The 25,789-nt window shown below is 46.9% G+C and overlaps 1 protein-coding gene across 2 annotated transcripts in view; it reads left to right on the forward strand.

Annotated features, from left to right (window-relative positions):
* Window positions 1-25,789, forward strand: part of dner (delta/notch-like EGF repeat containing) — an 80,808-nt gene that overhangs the window by 43,065 nt on the left and 11,954 nt on the right. The window contains exons 6-7 of one of the 2 annotated variants that reach the window (XM_023792146.2): window positions 418-571; window positions 21,488-21,601. In XM_023792146.2, coding sequence (XP_023647914.2) covers window positions 418-571; window positions 21,488-21,601 — 268 coding nt within the window. The remainder of the gene's footprint in view (window positions 1-417; window positions 572-21,487; window positions 21,602-25,789) is intronic. The other variant, XM_023792147.2, reaches the window with a different exon arrangement.

Below are 25,789 nucleotides of genomic sequence, written 5' to 3' on the forward strand. Positions count from 1 at the left end.
GAACTGTTTGTAGTTTGTATAGTGTATGGTGTCATTAGTCATGTCTTTAATAGAGAACCACTGTAACATGACCATTATCTCAGATGAGTGAATTATGAACTATAAAATACTTCAAAGAGATATGAAATACACATATCTGAGAGGCTCCCCAGCCTGCTTATTCAAACATAGATATATTTTCTTACCTGGTTTATTGATATGTGTTTCACAACACGCTACAGTTTAAACTTGGATGAATGAAATTATGCACTCTCTCACCTATAGCATTTTTATTATGGAATAATATTCTGCTGAAGGATTACTCTAATTTCATGAGTAGTAGATCTCTATTTTTACAGCACATAGCATATACTATATAGTGAACAACTTTCTGAGTCTTCAACTGGTAGAATTGTATTATTAATTTCTGTGTTCCAGAACACCTTCTACTGCGAGTGTGAGAAGTGGTATTCGGGAATCTTCTGTGAAGAGTTTGATGCATGTCACCTGAACCCTTGCAAGAACAATGGCACATGCAGTGACTTAAGGGAGGGCAATGAAGGTCGTAATTTCACCTGTGCTTGCTCATCAGGTACGTAGGCCTGCATACTACAGCTGTCAGACAGACTTGCTTCTATCTAGATAGCAGGCAGAACCATGTAACTCAGGGCTTGAACAGGGACTTTTTTGGGTATGGGTTTGTCAAAATGGTGAAGAGAACTGAAAACACCCATATTTAAACTGGATTGCATTTATATAGCGGTTTTCTACTCCTACAAGCACTCAAAGCGCTTTACAATTCATGCCTCACATTCACCCATCCACACACCCATTCATACACCAGTGGTGGAGGCTGCCATGCAAGGCGCCAACCTGCACACCGGGAGCAATTTGGGGTTCAGTGTCTTGCTCAAGGAGACTTCGATGGGGTCAGGAGGAACCGGGGCTCTAACCTTCATCCCTCCAGTGGCGAATGATAACAGTACCTCCTGCGCCACCATTGCCCATTAAAAATAACATGTGACTATTTTGTGTTTTACGCAAATCACAAAAGCTCTTTATATGACACTTAAAATAAATATACTGTATAATGCATATTAACTTAATATGTCATTAAATATATATGTCCTTTATTCATATAAAATAAATATGAAATTAATGAAATGTCAAACATATAAGTCCTAAATTCATGTACAATCCATATTAAATGAATTTCATTAGTCTTATATGTCCTTTATTCATGTAAAATACATATTAAATTAACGCTTTGTCAAACAAGTTCTGCATTGATGTACAATGCATATTAAATTAATGTTTTGTCAGTATTAGTTTTTATTCACAATTCTTTGAATGAACTCATGGACTCATGGACAGTGATTCCATACAACTAGGCATAGTGTTTTGAAAAGAAAACATTCTTTTTCAGTTGATGCATTGACTTTGTGTTCTGAGAACATAACATAGTTAAGAACCAACTGAACGTGGAGAGATCATACATGTCTTTCATTAGAATGATATAAAAGCAATATCAAATTTTATTAAGAAATAACAAGCAAAGCCATATATTATCATTTATGGTAAAATGTAAAGTTAATGGAAAAGTTTTACATTTTTCCTTCAGTGTAAGTGTATATTTCGTCAGAAAAACCAATTTAGTATTAGAACATATGCAAATTAAGAGTAACACCGATAAAAACTAACAAGAATTTCTTCTGTTATGCAAAAAGTTACTGATATTGTCACGGTTGCCGGCGGGCGAGCGTGAAGCAGGAGAGTCCAGCCCGTGAGACGGGCAAACGGTTTTTAATTGAGCACACAGGACTAAACACGTGGCCGCAGGCGGGGCAGCCAGAGCCGCGGGCGTGACCGCAGGCGGGGCAGCCAGAGCCGCGGGCGTGACCGCAGGCGGGGCAGCCAGAGCCGCGGGCGTGGCCGCGGGCAGGACGGGAGAGGCGGCCTCAGACCTGGCCACGGGCAGGACTAGAGAGGCGGCCCTAGGCAGGGTCACGGTCACTTGGCCAGCAGGGGGCGCCTCGGAGGGCGCTTTGGGCGTGCAGTCAGCAAGGGGCACCACGGGCAGAGTGGCCTCCTCTGCTGCTGGCGGAGGCGAAGTCAGGCCCTCGGGTGATGCTGCAGCGGGCACCCTCAGTTCCTGGCCAGCAGGGGGCGCCCCAGCGGGCACCGCCATCACTTGGCCAGCAGGGGGCGCCTCAGCAGGCCCCTCGAGCGTCTCAGTCACGTGGCCAGCAGGGGGCGCCTCGGGGGGCGCCTCGCAACAAGCGGTGGCAGCTGCAGCAGGCGGTGCAGCTGGAGCTGCGGGCAGGACGGGAACAGGCGGGTCAGGAACAGGGGGGTCCAATGAGCAGGGCTGGACAGGCAGAGCGGCGGGCCGTGGGCAGGACGGAAACGGCGGCCTCAGGTAGGGCCGCGGGCAGGACAGGAACGGCGGCCTCAGGTATGGCCGCGGGCAGGACAGGAACGGCGGCCTTAGGCAGGGCCGCGGGCAGGACAGGAACGGCGGCCTTAGGCAGGGCCGCGGGCAGGACAGGAACGGCGGCCTCAGGCAGGGCCGCGGGCAGAGCGGGCATGCGGCCAACAGGGGGCGCCTCCGCAAGCACCTCAGGCGTGCGGCCAGCAGGGGGCGCCTTGGCGGGCGCCGCCGTCACGTGGCCAGCAGGGTGCGCCTTAGCAGGTACCTCAGGCGTGCGGCCAGCAGGGGGCGCCTCGGCGGGCGCCGCCGTCAAGTGGCCAGTAGGGGGCGCCTCGGGCGTGCGGCCAGCAGGGGGCGCCTCCGCAGGCACCTCAGGCGTGTGGCCAGCAGGGGGCGCCTTGGCGGGCGCCGCCATCACGTGGCCAGCAGGGGGCGCCGCTGTAAGCACCTCGGGTAGAGCGGTGACAGCAGCTGCAGCAACTGCAGGCAGGAGGAGCGGGTCAGGCTGGACAGACGGTGCCGCGGGCGGAGCGGCGGCAGCAGCAGGCGGTGCCGCGGGCAGGGCGGCGGCAGCAGCAGCAGGCGGTGCCGCGGGCAGAGCGGCGGCAGCAGCAGCTGATGCTGCAGGCACGTCCGGAGCAGGCAGGTCCGCTATAGGCGCCAGGATCGGCGCCGGGCGTACAGGCGCTGCCCCTTTAAGGGCCTTGGGGATCCGGGGAATCGCATCCCAGACGGCCCGAATCCCCGCATATTCCAGGTGGCCACCCTGGAATATGGAGGCTGCTGGTGACGGTGGCTGCGCGGCTGCGGGGATCCCCGCTGACGTTGGTATCAGGAGAGGCTCCTCCGGATATTCAGCGGGGAGAGAGGCTGCAAGGAGAGAGCAAGCCCCCAGTTAAACGGTCGGGGTCTCCTCCAGTCCTTTCCCCTTGCGCCTCTTCTTTTTTCTCCGGTTTAATGTTGTCGGCGGGGACTGGGTGGTGTTGGAGATGACAGACGCGACCAGCTGGGTCCTCAACTCCGTTACCCTCTCCATCAGCCGCCGAAGGTTTTCGCGTAACTCCCGCAAAGGGTACGCATCTCCGGGCGGGTTTACCTCACTCAGGAGGTTCCCACTCCGGCTGGCTAAATCCCGGGCTACAGGGTCCTCCTGGACCTCTGGTTGATTTAGCCAGTATAGCACCTCCTGTAGCAGATCGAGGCGTTGGTCCTCGATCTGCTGCGGTGCGTTTTCGGAGAGATCCGTCATTCTGTCACGGTTGCCGGCGGGCGAGCGGTGAAGCAGGAGAGTCCAGCCGGTGAGACGGGCAAACGGTTTTTAATTGAGCACACAGGACTAAACACAGCAACACTACACTGACAATACAATGACGGATCTGGGGAAGACTGACTCAGGCGAGGACTAAATACAAAAGCAAAGCTAGACATAACAGGACTCAGGTGATCACAATCAGGGCTGAACACGAGGTAACGAGGTGGGCGTGGCACACATCGGGATCGAAACAGATATCTTGTTGTATGGCTAGATGCAAACCACTTCAGTTTCCAAACTTCTCCTCAGTGGCACCCCAGCTCCTGAATTAGTTAATAAATTAGTTTTATAAAACAATGAGGTATTCATTAGCCATATGAGGTGTTAGAAAATAAATGGGATTATAGGATGGTTGCTGAACAAAACTGGTGTGACTTTAGGAGTGGGTTTGACATGTTTGAGCTAAAATACTTTCACAAACATATTATAGTTTTTTGTCAACATAAAGATTATTTAAACATCATTTTCTTTGCCTGATTAAAGACTTTTGCACAGTACTGTAGGTGGTCCAAAAGAACAAAATGTTTTAGTAGAGTACATCTAAGTCATCTTTAAAATGAACTGTGAAAATGTAATTTATGCCTTAGGTTATACAAGCATTTAGGTTATACAAGTACTTATCTTTATGGTTGTCTGTGTGTGCAAGACAGGGATCTGTTATAATTTGGAAGTAGAGGTTGTTGTATAATATATGGTTTGCTGTATGTGTGTTATGATATAGAATGTAAGACAGCAGACAGTAGGGGGCGGAGTGGCCATCAGGAGCACCATGAGATTTCCTGATGGGCTGCTGGTATTTCCAGGCTTGTCTAGCTGCCATGCACACCTTTTAAAATTCTCCTAAATAAATGTACATGCATATAGTGAATCAATAAAGAGACGGCCCCTCCCCCAGTGGTACGGCCCCACTTCACGTACATGTGAATGGCATGGGCATAGATTTGGTTTCAATGGTGGGAGGGACCAAATCAGCCCCAAAGCTCCCACCCTCCTAAACACACACTATACTTCCGTAATATTTGTAGAGACATGTCCCTGTCATCCATGCCCAAATTTATGCCCTTGCATTGTGGAGAAAAGATAGCAGCACCTACTAAAATAAAAAAAATGAAAATGGTACAAACCTTCTTTGCATAAAACTAAACTGTAAGGATAGGATACCACTGATCTTCTATCAGATCTGATTTTGATTCAGTCCAAGGCTGGTATGGCTGATATCAATCTTGTACCTGATATTCAGTGCAGGCCCAGCACTACCAATTACATAACAATAGCAATATTAACATCTAACTGTTATGTTAGAATCAATTTACAAAATGAAACAATTCACATTGAAGTAATTGAGTATTTCAGTTTTGATCCACACATCCCTACTAAACTGCATTTTGCATTGGATGGAAAACTGGAAATAATGGGAAAAGGTGCTGCTGAGAATGGAAGGATAAAGCAAAAAAAAATGCATTGAAGGAGGATGCAGCAAAACACATGAAAATTTCAGCTTTATTTAAAACAGGTCAGCAAAGTTGTAGTCTGTTAACTTTACATCAGCCTAAAATGCACTGGGATGCTGTTCCTAATCAAGTAACAAAAAAAGTGGGAATTAGCATTACGCATATAGCTCATATTGACACTGATGCATAGTCATGCCTACAGAGAAAGACATTCTTGTGTTTTTGGACACTGATGTTGTCTTTAATTGTAGAAAAGCCCGATAATTTGCTAAGGAAGCTACTCTAGGTCTACTCACCATAGATCTATTATCTACTGCTTTGACACCACCTACCAGCTTGTTTTGAAAATGTTTTTAACTGTATAGCATCAGATCTGCTACACATAATCAGTAGTTCTCCTCAGTTAGGCCTTTTCCCAAGAGCCCTGAAGACTGCAGTTATCAAACCTCTTTTACAAAAATCCAACCTAGATGCCTCAGTAATAAGTAATTATAGGCCCATAGCAAACCTAACTAGGAAAGATCATTGGAAAGGTTATTTTTCAGATTCTTAGTTCTTTCATGGTGTAAAGCAATTCCTTTAACACATTTCAGTTTGGATTTAGACCACACCACAGCATTAAGATTGTACTTATTAAGATTTTAAATGACTTCCGCCTGATCAGTTTTGGTATTATTGGATCTCAGTGTTGGTTCAACAAAGTTGACCATAAAAGTGATTGAGATTTTTTGGCACCATGTTAAATTAGTCTGAATCATATAGGGATTACAAGATATGGACTACTTTGTGTCAACTGGTAATTATGAATCTGAATCTGAGGGGGAAAAAAAATCACATATGGACTTTGGGTGAATTCTTGGGCCTCTTCTGTTCAGCATGTACAGGCTCCCCCTTGCTCAGATTATTAACACTATAACATCTCTAACCATAATTGTGCAGATTTCACAAAACATAAGAAGTCCTTTAGATTCCCTTAATTAATAAGTGCACTGTACTAATCAGTGACTGGATGTGCCAGAGTTTTCTACAACTTAACACAGAAAAATAATTTTTTTTCGCCCCCTAAAAGAAAGATAAAATGTCAGCACTTATGTTAAATGACAATAATAACTACAAATTAGGTCTGCAACGATTCATCGAGTAATTCGAATAACTGGGTTACAAAAAAATCCTTGATGCAAATTCTGTCATGGATCGCTCTGGGGAAGCCCCTGTGACATCACGCAGGGTTCTCCCGCCACGCCCCCAGGGTTTCCCTAGACGGAATCAAGCAAGCGGCCGGAGCGCTTCTTCCACACCGATCCCATGAACCGGCAGGACCGGTTACCGTATGCCCTCCTCCTCCAGCTGATACCGATCGGAGTGATTAAGAGACTTTTTATTCGCTTTTGGCTCGTCAGCCAAACGCGAGATCTTCAGCCTTTGTTGCGAATTTCGAGCCTTTATTCCCTGCCTGTCTGTACCTCTGCCTGCCTGTTTCCCTGACCTCTGTTCTGTTTTTCTCGACCACCGATTCTTCACCTAGCCCTCTTACTACCGACGCCGATCGCCTGACCTCCTGTCTGTCTCCGGATTCCGAGCCCTGCCTATTCCCTGGATACCGACGCCGATCGCCTGATCCCTGCCAGATATATTCCCTGTTACTTCTGGACAATAAAGCTTTTCCCCTTGGGCAGATCCGCTTTCGCGTCCTCCTTACTTTTCCGGTGCCCCCCGTGACAGAAGATCTCGCCATTGGGATGGACCCTGCGGATTGGCCGGACATTCAGAATCTCACTGAAGCCCTGGGAAAGCAGGGCATCCTGCTTGGGCGACATGAGACTGCGCTCGCGGCAATCAGCGATTCTCTGGAGTCTTTTAACGCCGGGCTGATAGACCTAGCAACTCAGGTACAACATTCTTTGTCGGTTCATCCTTCCGCTGTCACCCCGATCAGCGAACCCCGATTGCCCCCGCCTCCGCAGTATAACGGTGACCCAGGAACCTGTCGCTCCTTTCTATCACAGTGTTCTCTTATTTTCGGGTTGCAGCCTTCTGCATTTCCTACTGATCGCACCCGAGTTGCCTATATTATCACCCTGTTGACCGGACCCGCTCGCGAATGGGCGACTGCAGCGTGGGATGCTGGAGCGCCTTTTTGTATTACCCTGCAGGGTTTTACTGCCGAGATGAAGCGGGTTTTTGATCGTTTCACACACGGCAGAGAGGCGGCACGCGAATTACTACAGCTCCGTCAAGGCGACCGCTCGGTTTCTGATTTTGCCATCGCTTTCCAAACACTTGCGCTGTCCACGGGCTGGGATATGCAGGCTCAGTTCGATGCCTTTTATAACGGACTGTCTGAAAACATAAAGGACGAATTGGCATCCAGAGAGTTGCCGGCAACAGTGGACGATTTAGTGAGCCTCGCGATTCGCGTGGACAACCGCTTCGTTCACCGCCACAGGGAACGTTACAGACTGTTGGACCTGCCGGCCGTCCGAGAAACAGCTGGGGTGAGCTCTCCTGAGTCCCACGTCGAAGCCATGCAGGTGGACCGTACTCGTTTGTCCCCTGCGGAACGACAACGGCGACGGACTGCCAATGCCTGTCTATACTGTGGGCAGGTGGGCCATTACATCTCTCGATGCCCAGTAAAAGGACGCACCCACCAGTGAAGAGGAGGGTCCTGGTGGGTGTAGCTCCGATTTTTCCCTCCTCCATTCGACGCACATTCCTTGTGCTGCTCTTCTATGGGGATATCCAGCAGCCCTTGGCCGCCCTGCTGAATTCAGGGGCGGATGATGATTTTATCTACACTACGTTGGTCCGCCAGTGGGGTCTGCCTACCACGCCGGTCCAGACGCAGTTGACAGCACATGCTCTGGATGGACATTGAATGTCCACCATCACCCGCGCTACGCCTCCGGTGAGTCTTGCTATTGGGGGTAATCATGTGGAGGAATTGTATTTGTATTTGATTGATTCTCCCCAAGCACCTATAGTATTAGGCCACTCCTGGTTGGTCAAGCATAATCCTCACCTCAATTGGAAGAAGGGGTCCATTATGGGTTGGAGTCCTTTTTGCCATTCACAGTGTCTCCGAACAGCTCTCCCTTCTTTGGTTCTGGAGGAGAAAGAGGAGTTCCCTTACCTGTCTTCGGTTCCCGCTGCCTACTTGGACCTGAAACAGGTATTCAGTAAGGCCCGGGCATCCTCTCTTCCTCCTCATCGTCCTTCTGACTGCGCGATAGATTTATTCCCGGGTACCTCGCCCCCTAGGGGACGCCTTTACCCCCTATCTGCCCCTGAAAGGAAAGCTATGGAGGATTACATTAATAGTGCTTTAGTGTCTGGTATAGTCCGGCCGTTGTCCTCTCCTGCAGGTGCAGGGTTCTTCTTCGTAGAGAAGAAGGATGGGACTCTCTGGCCTTGTATTGACTACCGCGGGCTGAACCAGATCACCGCCAAGAACCGATATCCCTTGCCCCTGTTATCCTCAGTCCTTGATATGCTTCAGGGGGCTAGCTGGTTCACAAAACTCGACCTACGAAACGCCTATCATCTAGTTAGGATCCGTGAGGGGGATGAGTGGAAGACCGCCTTTAACACGCCCTCTGGGCACTACGAGTATCTCGTTATGCCTTTAGGATTGACTAACGCACCGGCCGTGTTCCAGGGGTTGATTAATGATGTTCTACGAGACATGTTACACAAGTTTGTTTTTGTCTACCTGGACGACATTTTGATATTTTCCTGGTCCGAACAGGATCATGTTATACATGTGCGTGAGGTCCTCCAACGCTTATTGGTTAATAAGCTGTTTGTCAAGGCAGAGAAGTGCGAGTTTCACCGGCAGTCGATCTCCTTCCTGGGGTTTATACTCGGGGAGGGTTCGATACGGATGGATCTGGAGAAGATCAGCGCCGTCGCAGAATGGCCCCGTTCCCTCAACCGGAAGGAGGTACAACGTTTTTTGGGGTTCGCAAATTTCTACAGACGTTTCATTAGAGGATACAGCACCGTTGTGGCTCCTCTTATGACTCTCACCTCCACTAAGGTCCACTTCCAGTGGTCCCCAGCAGCTGAGCAGGCGTTCCTGGCGCTTCGCAGGAGTTTCACCTCTGCTCCTGTTCTCCAGATCCCCGATCCCGCTCGACAGTTTGTGGTGGAGGTGGACGCATCCAGCACTGGTGTAGGGGCCATCCTTTCCCAGCGACTCGCGACAGACAAGAAGATGCATCTTTGTGCTTACTTTTCCGACAAGCTTACCCCTGCCGAAAAGAACTATGATATCGGTAATTGGGAGCTGCTGGCAGTCCGTCTGGCCTTGGAGGAGTGGCGGCAATGGCTAGAGGGCACCAAGGACCCTTTCCTGATCCTCACGGACCACAAGAACTTCGAATATCTTCAAACGGCTAAGCGACTCAATGACCGCCAGGCTAGGTGGTCACTGTTTTTCAACCGCTTTAATTTCCATATCTCTTTTAGGCCAGGCTCCAAGAACCGCAAGCCTGACACCCTGTCACGGCAGTTTGGAGAAGATGGCTCCCAGGAGTGCCCGGGGCCTATTTTGCCAGAGAGCTGCTTCATCGGAGCAGTGTCCTGGGGGGTTGAGGAGGCCGTCCAGGCTGTCCAACAGTTCATCCAGTCCCGAGGGGGTTGTCCGCCAAACCGGCTTTTTGTCCCTGACTTCTCCAGTGGGGACATGACTCCCTCTTGGCCTGCCACCCTGGCATACATCACACCCGGGCACTTCTTGGACAGCACTTCTGGTGGCATACCATGCTGCAGGACATCCGTGGTTACATCACGGCCTGCCCGGTGTGCGCTCGTAATAAGACTCCTTCCCGGGCTCCAGCAGGTCTATTGCAGCCTCTTGCTGTTCCCCGACGCCCCTGGTCTCATATCTCCTTAGATTTCGTAACAGGCCTTCCCCCGTCCAGAGGTTTCACTGGAGTTCTCACGATTGTGGACCACTTCTCTAAGGCCGTTAGCTGTTCCCAAGCTGCCTTCTGCCCAAGAGACGGCTCAGTTATTAGTGGACCACGTCTTCCGGTTGCATGGTCTACTTTCTGACATTGTTTCTGATAGGGGTCCACAGTTTGTTTCCAGATTCTGGAAGGAGTTCTGTAGGCTGCTTGGTGCCACCGCTAGTCTGTCCTCCGGATTCCACCCACAGTCCAATGGACAGACAGAGAGGGCCAACCAGGACCTGGAGCGGATGTTACGTTGTATGGCCTCGCACTCACCTGAATCTTGGAGTGGTTTCCTTTCTTGGGTGGAATATGCCCATAATTCCTTGCCTGTATCCTCCACGGGTATGTCTCCGTTCCAGTGTTGTGTTGGTTATCAACCTCCCTTGTTCCTGGCCATGGAGGAGGAGGTTCTGGTCCCATCCGTCCACCGTTTTCTTCGTCGTTGTCAACGGACCTGGAACAGGGCCAGGTCCATCCTGCTAAGTGCCCATAAGCGCATGGAGGCTTATGCCAACCGCCGCAGGTCTCAGGCTCCTGCTTTCCGTGTGGGACAGAGAGTGTGGTTGGATGCTAGGAACCTTCCTCTACGGGTTCCTTCTCGGAAGTTGGCACCCCGGTTTGTTGGTCCCTTCCCCATCACCAAGGTTGTTGGTCCCTCGGCGTTTCGTCTTCCAGTGACCATGTGGCGAGTCCATCCGACCTTCCATGTCTCCCTGCTGAAGCCCCATGCGGTCAGACCCCTGGCTTCTCCTGCTTTGCCTCCTCCTCCACTCAGGTTAGTCGACGGCAGGGAGGTGTACACTGTCCGTCGCTTGCTGGACGTCCGGTGAAGGGGTCGTGGCCTTCAGTATCTGGTCAACTGGCAGGGGTACGGCCCCGAGGAACGGTCCTGGGTTCCGGCTCGGCACGTCCTGGATCCATCTCTGATCGCCGACTACGAACACCGTCGTGCCGGAAGTCCTGTTCGCCCGCCGGGTGGCAGTCGTGTAGGGCGAGGTACTGTCATGGATCGCTCTGGGGAAGCCCCTGTGACATCACGCAGGGTTCTCTCGCCACTCCCCCAGGGTTTCCCTAGACGGAATCAAGCAAGCGGCCGGAGCGCTTCTTCCACACCGATCCCGTGAACCGGCAGGACCGGTTACCGTATGCCCTCCTCCTCCAGCTGATACCGATCGGAGTGATTAAGAGACTTTTTATTCGCTTTTGGCTCGTCAGCCAAACGCGAGATCTTCAGCCTTTGTTGCGAATTTCAAGCGTTTATTCCCTGCCTGTCTGTACCTCTGCCTGCCTGTTTCCCTGACCTCTGTTCTGTTTTTCTCGACCACCGATTCTTCGCCTAGCCCTCTTACTACCGACGCCGATCGCCTGACCTCCTGCCTGTCCCCGGATTCCGAGCCCTGCCTATTCCCTGGATACCGACGCCGATCGCCTGACCTCCTGCCTGTCTCCAGATTCCGAGCCCTGCCTATTCCCTGGATACCGACGCCGATCGCCTGATCCCTGCCAGATATATTCCCCGTTACTTCTGGACAATAAAGCTTTTCCCCTTGGGCAGATCCGCTTTCGCGTCCTCTTTACTTTTCCGGTGCCCCCCGTGACAAATTCTTTCCTTTGATGCTTCGTTTAATCCACGCGACTATGTACTACTCAGTGACCACCGTATTTCACACGGAGGATTGTTACTGTTGCACAGTGTGCTTACGCTGCATTACATGTACATGTACAAATCAAGCCAGAAATCTTGGTGTAAATTTCAACAGCCACAAAAAGATAGTTACAAAGTCACAAACAAAATGTTCACAAATCACTAATATGATTGACTGTAACCAGCGTTAGCAGTAACCAGTGTTGCCAAAAAGGTCACAATTGGTTCTCTGAAATGTTGCTAAAAGTCACTAGATTAAGTGATGACATCACGCAATATGCAATCACATCTAATTTGCAAATGTCACTTTGCTGAACGCATCCTATTATCCGTTCTTACAGGTTGTTTTCATGAGTTTTAGCCATACAGCATGGTGATAGTAATCATAGCATATGTTTTGTGTCTGTCTGCCCTCCAATTTTGTTGGTTGAGCTGTGTAGTATGTTAGATCTGTAGAACATCTACACTATATTGCCAAAATATTGGGACACCTACCATTACACACACATGAACTTTAATGACATCCCATTTTTAATACATGGGCTTTAATAAGGAGTTGGCCCACCCGTTCCAGCTATAACAATTTCAACTCTGCTGGGAAGTACGCAAGGTTTAGGAGAGTGTTTAGGAGAATTTTTGACACCAGACTCGCGCATCCATGTGCTTATGGACCTTGCTTTGTGCACTGGTGTGCAGTCATGTTGGAACAGGAAGAGGCCATCCCCAAACTGTTCCCACAGAGTTGAGAGCATGAAATTGTCCAAAATGGTTTCCAATGCTGCAGCATTAAGAGTTCCTTTCACTGGAACTAATGGGCCAAGCCCGACCCCTGAAAAACAACCCCACACCATAATCCCCCCCCTCACCAAACTTTACACTTGGCACTATGCAGTCAGGCAAGTACCATTTTCCTGGCAACTGCTGAACCCAGAAGCGTCCTTCAGATTGCCCGACAGAGAAGCTTGATTTGTCACTCCAGAGAACACATCTCCACTGCTCTCGAGTCCAGTGGCGGTGTGCTTTACACCACTGCATCCAACGCTTTGCATTGCACTTGGTGATGTAAGGCTTGGAAGCAGCCGCTCGGCCATGGAAACCCATTCCATGAAGTTCTCTACACACTGTTCTAGAGCTAATCTGAAGGTCACTTGAAGTTTGGAGGTCTGTAGCTATTGACTCTGCAGACAATTAGCAATTTCTGCACACTGTGCACAGCACGCGTTATCCCCACTGATTTTACGTTGCCTACCACTTTGTGACTGAGTTGCTGTTGTTCCCAATTGCTTCCACTTTGTTATATTACCACTAACAGTGGTGAGGAAATTTCACGAATGGATTTGTTGCACAGGTTGCTGTTGTGACGTGAGTCCGGGCGATCCGGCAAGCAGACAATAGAGCCGTGAATACAGTCAAACGGGGTTTATTCAGGGCAATAAGGCAGACAGGGGAGCTCACAGCAACAACGTCAATGACAGACCTGGGGAAACAGACTTGACTGAAATACGGAAATACACAAGGACTGAAATACACAAGACAAACCGAAATAACAGGAAACAGGTGATCACAATCGGGGTAGCATGCGTAGGTAATGAGGGGGCGTGGCACACACGAGGATTGTATGAGCAGGTCATGACAGAACCCCCCCCCCAAAGGCGCACACTCCGGGCGCGCCTCAGTGGAGGCGACGGACGAGATGAGATCGGGGACACGGGACCTGAAAAACAAGAGCAAAAAACATCAACGGGACACTGGGAACAAAACTGAAACACAGAACAAGCACAAGGACAGGAAGAACAACAAGACCTGACACAAAACAGGGAACACAGACAGGCAGACCAAGAAGGGAGACACAGAGGGGACAGAAAACGGAGGAACAACAGGACGAGGAGTGAACACGGGAGACACCGAGGGACGAGGAGCAAAGACAGGAGGGACAAAGGGACCAGAAGGGAATGGAGGAGACACAGAGGGAGGAGGAGCAGAGACCGGAGGGAGAAAGGCAAAGGGAAGAGGAACCAGGGGAGCCAGAGGAGCTGCAGGCGACAGGAAGGCAGGAGCAGGAGGGGACCACGCAGGGGGCAAGGAGACGGACGGAGGGACTGACAGAGGAGACAAGGAGGGAGCAGGAGGGAACACTGGCGCAGGCAGGCAGGAGGGGGAAGCCGCGGCAGGCGGAGGCGCACCCGGAGGCGCACCCGGAGCCAGGGAAGGCGCCGTCCGACGCCCAGCCGGAGCAGGGGGGCCCGGAGGCGGCCGATGGAGGGACCGCAGGCAGGCGACGAGGCACCGGAGGGGGACCCAGAGGTGACAGCCGAGCCGGAGCTGCAGGACCTGCAGGCAGCCACCGAGCCACAACCAGGGGACGCACGGGCGAGCCAGGGGGCAGGGCGGGTGGGACCCGGGCCCGACATTTGTGGCCCCTCCCCTTACGGGACACAGAAAGGTGGGAACCCCGTTGAGTCCCACCTCGTAGGGGCGTAGGTGGAGGAGTCATAAGGGAGGTCCCCGAGGGGTCCCACTCGAGCTCCTCCCCTTCCAAGGAGGAAGGAGCGGTGGTTGAACTGTCTGGGACCTCCTCGGGGACTGGGACCAGGGCTGGGAGGACTGGAGCAGGGACCGGGACAGGTAGAGACTGGGTAGGGATTTCAGGCGAGGGCGGAGCCGGGACAGCAGGAGGAGCCGGGACAGCTGCAGGCAGGCAGGCTTCGGACGAGACGGGCAAGGCAGGCAGAGCCGCGGGCGGAGCGGCGGCAGCAGGCAGGGCCGCGGGCAGAGCGGTGGCAGCAGGCAGGGCCGCGGGCGTGCGGCCAGCAGGGGGCGCCTCAGCAGGCACCTCGGGCGTGCGGCCAGCACGGGCAGATCAGGAATGACGGGCACCAGAACAGTCAGGCAAAACAGAACTAAGCACTGCAGGGGGCAGTGCACTGACCGTCGGCGTAGTAGCCACGGTGAGCAGAACATCGACTGCTGGGATCACCGACATTGCCCCTTTAAGCCTCCATGGGACCTGTGGGATGGCATCCCATACGGCCCCAGCCCCTTTATTGGCGAGGCGTGTCGCCCGGAAATGATACGCTGCCCGGGGTGACGGCATCTCGTCGGCGGGGCTGGCGAGGGGTACCTGCAGGTTGGAAGCGGTGGTGATGTCAGGAGGGAACCTCCACGGTTCCATACTTTGGAGGGGTTCCTCCCAAAAGAGAGAAGCTGGAGAGAGAGAGGCAGTTCCCAGGTTAATCGCTAGGGCTTCCTCTGGCTTCTCTTTGTGCTTCCTCCGGTGTGAGGCGGGTGACTGTGGCTGCGCCGTCTCCGTGATGACGGGCGACAGTCCCTGCTCCGGACAGCGTGACGGGCTGTTATCACACGCTGCACGAGCTGCCGGAGGCTTTCGTGCACCTCCTCCATAATGTGCACGTCTCCGAGCGGGGACATCTCGCTAAGGAGCGTCCCGCTCCGGCTGGCTAACGTCAGCGCTACAGGGTCTTCTCAGACCTCGGGCTGGTTTAGCCAGAACACCACCTCCTGTATTAAGCCAATGCGCTGCTGCTCGGCTTGCGGAGGCTAGTCTTCGTGGAGGTCTGTTATTCTGTTGTGACGCGTGTCCGGGCGATCCCGCAAGCAGGCAATAGAGCCGTGAATACAGTTAAACGTGATTTATTCAGGGCAATAAGGCAGACAGGGGAGCTCACAGCAACAACGTCAATGACAGACCTGGGGAAACAGACTTGAATGCAGACTGAAATACACAAGACAAGCCGAAATAACAGGAAACAGGTGATCACAATCGGGGTAGCACGCGTAGGTAATGAGGGGGTGTGGCACACACGAGGATCGTACGAGCAGGTCATGACAGTTGCATCCTAAGAACAGTACCACACTTGAATTCACAGAATTCACAATGTACCATTACAGCCCTATAAGGTAGTGATGAAAAAAGGGAAAATGGTAATGTGAAACAAACTAATCAAAATAATTAATTGGAATGTGACAAGTTTTAGACTTCTCCCCTTCTAAACCCCAACAAGTGAAAGTCACACGCATTGCAGCACTTTATTGGCAACAGGTGAACAACAATTAATGAATTCATCCCTGATCCATCACAATATTTTATTGTAAATACATGTAACCAAAATATTATTTTTTAAGATTATATTTAGACCACAATCGGACCTTGCTGTCATAGCAGCCACATTATTAATTTGATGTAAACGCATATACAGACACCCCTCTACTTACAAACTTTCAACTTACAAACGAAGAGGACTGCAAGTCCAAATTGTGTTCATTGGGCTTCCGTTTCCTTTCCGCAACATCTTTTTTTTTCTGTGTGCCAATTCCGTCTAGTACGACTTCTGGCCGCTACACCTGCTGCTCAGCAGCGTAACGTGCGTACTCTCAGCATTCCGGTTCTTTGTACTTGTGTATACCCTTAAAATTATGTCGAATAATGACTTACAAATATTAAGTTGCGAATGGCCGTTCAGAACGTATCTCATTCGTAAGTAGAGGAGCGTCTGAACTTCATTGTTTGAAGCTCTGCTGAACCCCACTAGGGGTCTCTCTGTGTTTGAAAAAAAGGTTAGAAGACTTTAAACACATTCCAAGCATTTTATGGGGAACACCGGAAAGATTCATGAAGCTTCTTTGGCAATTCATTGTATGACATTCTAATGTGAAAATGAAAATTGATTAGCTGAATTCTGTCCATTATATGGTCTCTGTATGTATCGGAACTCCTTGGAGACGCTTATGAATTTAGAGCAAAGTTCAAAACAAAGATATACAATATTAGGAAGGCTAGCTTTAATGGTATGACACTGACACTAGAAACTGGATAGATATAAATTGCAAAACCATTGAAGGGGCATGGAATTTTTTACACGGGTATTGACTAGAGTACATGAGGAACTTACCAACTATTATTACTAATCCAGAGTCGTCTATGACCAGTATATGTATAACTGAGGCTGATGTGCTACAAAGCCTAGCTAAAATAAATAAATCACAGGGCCCTGATAGCATCTTACCTATAATTCTAAAAGAGATGTGGGATATTATTTGCAAACCTTTAACTTGATTATTTCAGAAATCCTTAACTGCTGATGTGGTACCTTCTGATTGGAAGCATGCTAATATAACACCCATATTCAAAAAAGGGGATAGAAGTAATCCAGCAAACTATCAATCTGTCAAACTATCAACCAGTAATCAGTTTAACTTGCATAACTGGAAAAGTAATGGAAGCTATAATCCAAGTGAAAATGGTAGATTTGCTGGATTCAAATAACATTCTGAGGGATATCCAACATGGATTCAGGAGAGGTAGATCTTGTTTAAATAATCTTCTTGAGTTCTTTGAGGAAGCTACAAGAGAAATTGATCACAAAAAAGCCTATGATGTGATCTACTTAGATTTCCAGAAGTTAACTTACATTAACTTACATTAATGATATTGACACCATTACATACAGTAAACTGGTTAAATTTGCAGATGACACCAAGGTGGGTGGTGTAGCAGATACTGAACTAGCAGCACAGAGGCTACAACGGGATTTTGATTTGATTAGCGACTTAGCTGATACCTGGCAGATGAAATTTAATGTAGATAAATGTAAGGTAATCCATGCAGGGAGCAGAAATATAATGTACAGATATTTTATGGGTTCCACTGAAATAAAGGTAGCTGATTATGAGAAAGATCTAGGTATGTATGTTGATGCCTCCATGTCCCACTCTCGTCAGTGTGGGGAAGCAATAAAAAAGACCAATAGAATGTTGGGTTATATCTCTAGGTGTGTGGAGTTTAAGTCAAGGGAGGTGATGTTGCATTTATATAATTCCTTGGAAAGACCCCATTTAGAATATTGTGTGCAGGTTCAATCACCAAACCTTAAAAAGGACATTGCTGCCTTGGAAATGGTGCAGCGTAGAGCTACAAGAATGATTCCTGGTCTTAGAGGAATGTCTTATGAGGAGAGGTTAGCTGAGCTGAATCTGTTCAGTCTCGAGCAAAGGAGACTAAGGGGGGACATGATCTAGGTATATAAAGTTTTACCTGGTCTGGACGCTGTTCAGCCAAATAGTTACTTCAATATTAGGTTAAATACTAGAACTCATGGCCATAGGTGTAAATTAGTGGGAGGACATTTTAAAATGGATTTGAGAAAGCACTTCTTTGCATAGCATGTAATTAGAGTATGGAATAATCATCCTGTTTGTGTAGTGCAAGCTAAAACCTTGGGTTCCTTTAAATCAGAGCTACAGTAGATAAGATTTTAACAGCTCTGAGCTATTAGTTGAGTTCTCCTCAAACGAGCTTGATGGGCCGAATGGTCTCCTCCTTTTGTAAGTGTCTTATGTAGTAAATTATATTGTGCACACAAGTTATCTTGTTCCCACAAGATAATTAACTTGTGCAAATTAACTTGTTCCCACAAGATAACTTGTATGTGCACAAGATAAAAAAATCACCTTATAGGACTTTTGGGGCTCTGTACTTTACAGACTGCCAAAAAAACTAAATAACATAGTATCACATGTGGATCAAGCACATGTGGCCGATACCCGATATGTCTAATAGATATGGATTGGTGCCTCTAAATCGTTGCTGTTTGCTGCAGCTTTTCAATAAATTCAATTTGCAGGAGTTTCATTCATGCACTGCCACTGCAGTGTAGCTTCTTTTTAGCTAAATATTTATTTTTTTATGGTGGCTTTTAAGTTTTTTTTTTCTTTTAAATGTAATTTTAATGTCTTATAATTTTAATGTGTCCCTGTAAAGCACTTTGAATTGCCTTGTGTCTGAATTGTGCCATATAACTTACCTTGCGTTCCCTTTAAGTAGATATCAGTGGCGGTCGGTGATCTTTCAAACAGTGGAAGCTGGCTAGTCCCCCCTCCTCCACGACTAGTAATAAACAAATGAATTTTACAAATCTGCTAATGAACAAACTAACCTTACTAACGAAAGAAGGAGCAAACTGAAGAACACTATATTTATGATTTTATTTATAGTACAATATGTACAAATAAAAATTGAAAATATGAAAAGACCTCACTTGCCAAAAATCCACATGGGACTTGAAATGCTCCAATGCTGAAGTATAATTTCAAAACGCTGTCAATCAGAAAGAGGTCCAGCCACTTCCTCCAATCATCACGCAGCAGCCCAGTTTCCTGGCTGCGAATTTGCGCCTTACAGGATGGTTCGGGAAAACTCATTGATATTCATGAGAGATGCGCTACCTGATTGGCCAGTGAATGCTTTAGACAGAATGCCAAAGAAACCATGCTAATTGATAAATAACAGAACCCATACTGTAAGTCAAAATTCTATTGATCTATGAAAAGGAAAACAGAATGTACTGTGATTGGGGTTAAATGCGTAAAATTTACAGTCATACTTTGGAATACAGCAGATGGATTATGTTTAATAATGACATTTCCACTCTTTAATTCATGGATAAGGTTGGACTTCCTAGAAAAAGAGCAAAAATGCACCAAATTGAATGTAGACTAAGCTCTCATTGCAAACAGTAACTTTCAAATTCAGTTAATGACTTATTTGAGGTGATAAAATGTGAATAGTAGTTTATGAAAGGATACATACATTTATCAAGACTTCTCTGCTTGGATTCTGTAAGGAGTGTGAAATCTGGCAATCATCTAAATTAAGTACTGTGATGTCCTCCTCTATAAGAATGCAATAAAAAATGGAAACACTACAAAAGACAGTAAGGACAACTACTCCTGAGCATCATTAATATGAAATCAGCACTAACCAGCCTAGACTAGCATGGAAATCTTGCTGTTGTACACTAATTTTTCCAGCAAGATATAGACATCACTGTTCGCCACTTAAACTTGGACATAATACCAATTAGGCTATACGAGGTGGGGCTATTAAATAAGTATAACACTGTTAAATAATAAGATTGTGGTTGTATGTAATTAATAGGGGTGTAACAATACATCGATTTGTATCGATATATCGATTCAACGGCAAACGATCCGATGCATCGATGTGACCACATAAATATCGATACATGCGTTTTTATTTTCTGGCCTGTTCCAGTATTGTTTTCATGATACACTCCAACGTATACATGGTCTACACCAGGGGTGCCCAATACATCGATCGCGATCTACTGGTCGATTGCAAAGGTAGTGTGGGTAGATCGTATGGCATAAAAAATAGAGGATGGATGACATGTTCAACTGCGCCAGCTGCTGCAAGCTACCGAGTCGCCTAGTTAGCCTCCAATTTATTTCTACTAAACTTAAGAAAGAATATAAAAATGAATGGGGGAGCTGGACCAAGTAAGAAGCCTCTAGCACACGAGAGGGTCATACGAGCAGGTCATGACAGTTATGGACATACTTTTTGTTACACTTTTGTATTTGTCTGGAGAAGACTTGATTCAAAATAAAAATTATTCACCATGTTAATCTACATCCATCAAAAGTTTTTATTTTTACCTTATTGCACTTTATTTTGCTTGATTTATGGGACATACGTGACTACACTAGATTTCGTTTACAGTTCCCAATAAAATATGATAAAATGCTAATTATATTTGCCTTTTTTAATCCATGGAAATGTAAAGGATTGTGTGAAATTTCATAATTTTTACTACTATCCCCAGTATCGAACTGAATCGAATCGTATCGTATCGCATCGTATCGTGGGAATGTCTGAGGTATCAAAGAATATCGAACCGTTGGCTTAAGGAATGGGTACTGTATCGTATCGCGAGGAAAACTGTGATTTACACCCCTAGTAATTAATTTGTAATGAATAAATCTCGTTATACTCGTGTGCGCTCGTAATAGCAGTCTCATTATTTAGTAGCCACACCTAGTATAAGTGGTTAGCTAATCTGACTAAGGTGTTACTTCATTCAACGTTTACATTTAAGGACACATGCATTTGCAGAAACACTACATCACACCATTTAATGAAGTAACTCTACATAATCTACCCACCATCAGCCAAACTTTTGACAGTAAGTGAATATTAATGAGTTTTCCACAAATGCAAGGCATTCACTGGCCAATTAGGTAGTGCATACGCTTAATGATTATTAATGAGTTTCCTGGCTCACCCTGTAAAACGCAAATTCTGGCCAGCTCACTGCCCCCTTTATTCCCAGAGATGTTGAGATTCCCTGGAAATGATGCTTTGAAGCATTTGTCCAATAGACGCATGGCTTTCAAAACAGAAGTACCATTGAAGTTCAGTGAAGCTGCACTTCAATGGGTTATATTGGATCGTGCTGCCATGGGAATGTAATGTATGAGGAAAAAAATCACATTAGACGACCTGTGAGAAATTATTGCTGATTCTGAATGAACTAGCAGTGAAGTCGAACATGTTTTAGCATGCTCTTTTAAATAGCAATGTAAAATAAAACAGTACATATTTGATTAAAATTTTTATGAGATTTTGGAGAAAGTGAAGCTTCTCTTGTAGTATTAGAGCAGTTGCCACTGGTAGATATAATCTTTGTCTGATTTTCTAAAAGCTTTTAAGTACCAGTACTGATAATCATTTTGGCAAATTTTCAGTTGATTTAGAAATCCAGGGCTGAAAGACAGTCCCACTCTGACACAAATTTTAATGTGTATTATGGGAAAACTTTTGGTATTGTTTTTGCTGCGTAGCTTGTTACCTATATTTTGGTAGTAATTAGTAAATGATTTATTGCGTTACAGGGTACACAGGTGAGCAGTGTGAAGCTCTAGTAGACCACTGTCTCTCACAACCCTGCCTGAATGGGGCTACCTGCACTAGCAACCTGGCAGGACCCAGCTGCCACTGCCCAGAAGGTAGGAATCAACACCCAGACCATGATCCATCCATCCATTTTATGTAACGGCTCGTGCTATTCAAGATCGTGGGGGTCTGGAGCATAAAAACTCCACACATGGAGCCATGGCAGAGACACAAACCCTGGTCCCAGAGGTATGAGGCAACAGTGCTAACCACAGTGGCACCATGCCTCCCCTCAGATGGTGGTGGTACATCTCTGAAACGTGAAACCTAGAGTAATACTAAGAAAGTATCACATTCACAGAATGCTAGGTTTAAGCTCTGGTGTTTCAGCTAGAATATTGGATTCTGTTTGCATTCTCATATGTTCACATACTAACCAGTAGAAGATGATAAAACACTTAGATCCTATAAACATTTCCTAGCCCCTCTATATAAAAATAGCTGCAATTCACATAATACTGTAAGTGTCACATCCCACAAGAGCCATAGAAGCTGGGTCAGTGTTCAGCAGAATTGCCCTGATTTTGGAACTACCTCCACTTCTGCTCTGTCTATCTGTGTCATGCCAGAGTTTAATTTGAATCTCCATTCTCTGTTCTAATTCATCTTGCTAGGCCAAACAACTTACAATCTCTGTTCCAATCCAAATGAGGGCATACTTAATATTTACCCTCAAATACAGTGCTACACGCAAAGTGAGCAAACAAGTGGGTCTCATTCAAGATAGAAGATTCTTTATTTGTCACATACACAGTTATACAAGTACAACATGTAGTAAAATGTACCCGGATTTGGTAATGAGGCTGTGCAATAAGGTTTTGTAAATTAAAGACAAATATAAAAAGGATAAGACTCACTCTGTATTTTAAGATTTGAATGCATTTTGACTAAGCATGTGCGAGCGTGTGCGCGAGTGCGTGCGTGCACGCGCGCCTGGGTTGTAGTGGTGCCATGTGAAGTGTGGCGAATGAGGCGAAGACTGCACCTTTGGCATCAATAATGGTGAAAATGAGTATCTAATCAGATACTAATTTTTAATATTGATTAGTATTTGAGAATCGATACTATATAGCATCAGCTATATCTTCCGTTTCTGATCTTTCTTAGTACATTTTTAGCGGTGCAGCAGTGAAAAAGGTCCCCCCTTAAACTGTTTCCAGTTGTGCCACTTTCCGAACGTTGTCTAGGCTATTTAAACTGGTATTGCGGTATAAGAAAAATTCATCATAACAATAATAAAAAAACGTTTCTTGGTATGAACCGGTATACCGCCCAGCACTAGAATGAACCCACAATGCAGCTGAATGTGACCACAAGAGTGGTGTCGTCATGTAAGATGACTCATCTCCTACAGACAACTCACATTTAGTGATAGGTTTGTACCGTTTAACTTCTGACTTTTGTTGGAGCACGCCGTCTCCACCGGGTCCGTGGATGAGAAGAGATTCACAGCTGACACGGGGAGAAGTTGCAAATCACCGGTTTATTGTCTGACAGATTGCAATCCGGGAGCGGCCGTCTGACATACATTCAGCATGTACAGGAGGAGGCTCTGCCATATGTATCAGCTGTATCCCTTTTAAAGCCCTTTGGGCATCCCCCCCCCTTTCTCGGTACCTTCCGTCTACGTGACAACCACATGTGTGATTCTAGCCGGCTCGTAATTGTCCTTCTGGAAGGCTAAAAGATAAGTAGGGGCCGCTGATATTCTCTGTCGCCACCCCCCCATCTGTTCCGATTAGGTAGCCTTGCCTTGCCGGTGCGCCAGTCAGTTCTTGTTTTGATTAGTTACAGCCTTATAGAGTCATTCCCTTTATTTTATTAATTATTCCCTCACTTTTTACTCGAAAGTTTATTTCAGTTTTAATCTCAACAGTTTATTTTGACTTTAATCTCAAAATCTTTTATTTTATCTTTTGGGTGGCCCTAATACTCTTCTATGGAAAACCAATGTTTACAACACATCAAGCTGCAACACACAGACTAATATTCTGAGGCAGCAAGATGAATTAAAAACATAATAGCCTCTACCAGAAGTGAAAAATGAAAGAAAAAAAGACAAAGAAAGAAAAGACAAAGCAGCCAAAATAGGCAACTTGTATATATATATATATATCAGGGTTGGGGCCATTCCGGAATGCATTTATCAATTTCAGTCCAAATCAGAAAATGAAATTAAATCTCCCTGAAATTCTAATTCAATTAGCTTGGATTACACACACACACACACACACACACACACACACACACACACACGGACACTACCAGTTAAGAGGTTTTGCACACCAAAGGTTTTAAGCACTTTTCCATTTATTTAATGAAGTTTAGATTTTTACACTGAACAAAAATATAAACGCAACACTCTTGTTTTTGCTCCCATTTTTCATGAGCTGAACTCAAACACAGGAAAATTTTTCTACATACACAAAAGACCCAATTCTCTCAAATATTGTTCACAAATCTGTCTAAATCTGTGTTAGTGAGCACTTCTTTGCCAAGATAATCCATCCCACCTCACAGGTGTGGCATATCAAGGTGCTGATTAGACAGCATCAATATTGCACAGGTGTGCCTTAGACTGCCCACAATAAAAGGCCACCCTGAAATGTGCAGTTTGATCAAACAGCACAATGCCACAGATGTCGCAACCTTTGAGGGAGCGTGCAATTGGCATGCTGACTGCAGGAATGTCTACCAGAGCTGTTGCCCGTGAAATGAATGTTCATTTCTCTACCATAAGCCGTCTCCAAAGATGTTTCAGAGAATTTGGCAGTACATCCAACCGGCCTCACAACCGCAGACCACGTGTAACCACACCAGCCCAGGACCTTCACATCCAGCATGTTCACCTCCAGGATCGCCTGAGACCAGCCACTCGGACAGCTGCAGCAACAATCGGTTTGCATAACCAAGGAATTTCTGCACAAACTGTCAGAAACCGTCTCAGGGAAGCTCATCTGCATGCTCGTCGTCCTCATCGGGGTCTGGACCTGACTGCAGTTCGTCGTCGTAACCGACTTGAGTGGGCAAACACTCACATTCGATGGCAATTGGCACGTTGGAGAGGCGTTCTGTTCACAGATGAGTCCCGGTTTTCACTGTTTAGGGCAGATGGCAGACAGCGTGTGTCACGTCGTGTGGGTGAGCGGTTTGCTGATGTCAACGTTGTGGATCGAGTGGCCCATGGTGGCGGTGGGGTTCTGGTATGGGCAGGCGTATGTTATGGACAACGAACACAGGTGCATTTTATTGATGGCATTTTGAATGCACAGAGGTACCGTGACGAGATCCTGAGGCCCATTGTTGTGCCATTCATCCACGACCATCACCTCATGTTGCAGCATGATAACGCACGGCCCCATATTGCAAGGATCTGTACACAATTCCTGGAAGCTGAAAACATCCCAGTTCTTGCATGGCCAGCATACTCACCAGACATGTCACCCATTGAGCATGTTTGGGATGCTCTGGATCGGCGTATACGACAGCGTGTTCCAGTTCCTGCCAATATTCAGCAACTTCGCACAGCTATTGAAGAGGAGTGGACCAACATTCCATAGGCCACAATCAACATCCTGATCAACTCTATGCGACGGAGATGTGTTGCCCTGCGTGAGGCAAATGGTGGCCACACCAGATACTGACTGGTTTTCTGCCCCCCCAAAGCAAAACTGTGCACATTTCAGAGTGGCCTTTTATTGTGGGCAGTCTAAGGCACACCTGTGCAATATTGATGCTGTCTAATCAGCACCTTGAAATGCCACACCTGTGAGGTGGGATGGATTGTCTTGGCAAAGGAGAAGTGCTCACTAACACAGATTTAGACAGATTTGTGAACAATGTTTGCGAGAAATGGGTCTTTTGTGTATGTAGAAAAATTTTCCGATGTTTGAGTTCAGCTCATGAAAAATGGGAGCAAAATAAGAGTGTTGCGTTTATATTTTTGTTCAGTGTAGATTTATTCTTCGTAAGCATTGGAAAGCTGAGTGAACAACTATAAATGAAAATATAAGTCAAATAAAGCAAGTTCCCTTTATAACATGGAAATCCAATTAACTGGTTGTGTGGTGATGGGATAGTGAAATTGTAGACTATCCTTTAACTTTTAGCACATTTGTTAACTGTTTCATCCCATGAAACAGATCAATATTTAATGCCCCTTGTAGAAAGAATGCCTCGAATTTTCACTGCCGTTATAACTGCTAGAGGGTACTTTGATGAATGAAAGATATGACGTTTCT

The sequence above is a fragment of the Paramormyrops kingsleyae genome, chromosome 17 (assembly GCF_048594095.1).
Source record: "Paramormyrops kingsleyae isolate MSU_618 chromosome 17, PKINGS_0.4, whole genome shotgun sequence".
NCBI classification, from domain to species: domain Eukaryota; kingdom Metazoa; phylum Chordata; class Actinopteri; order Osteoglossiformes; family Mormyridae; genus Paramormyrops; species Paramormyrops kingsleyae.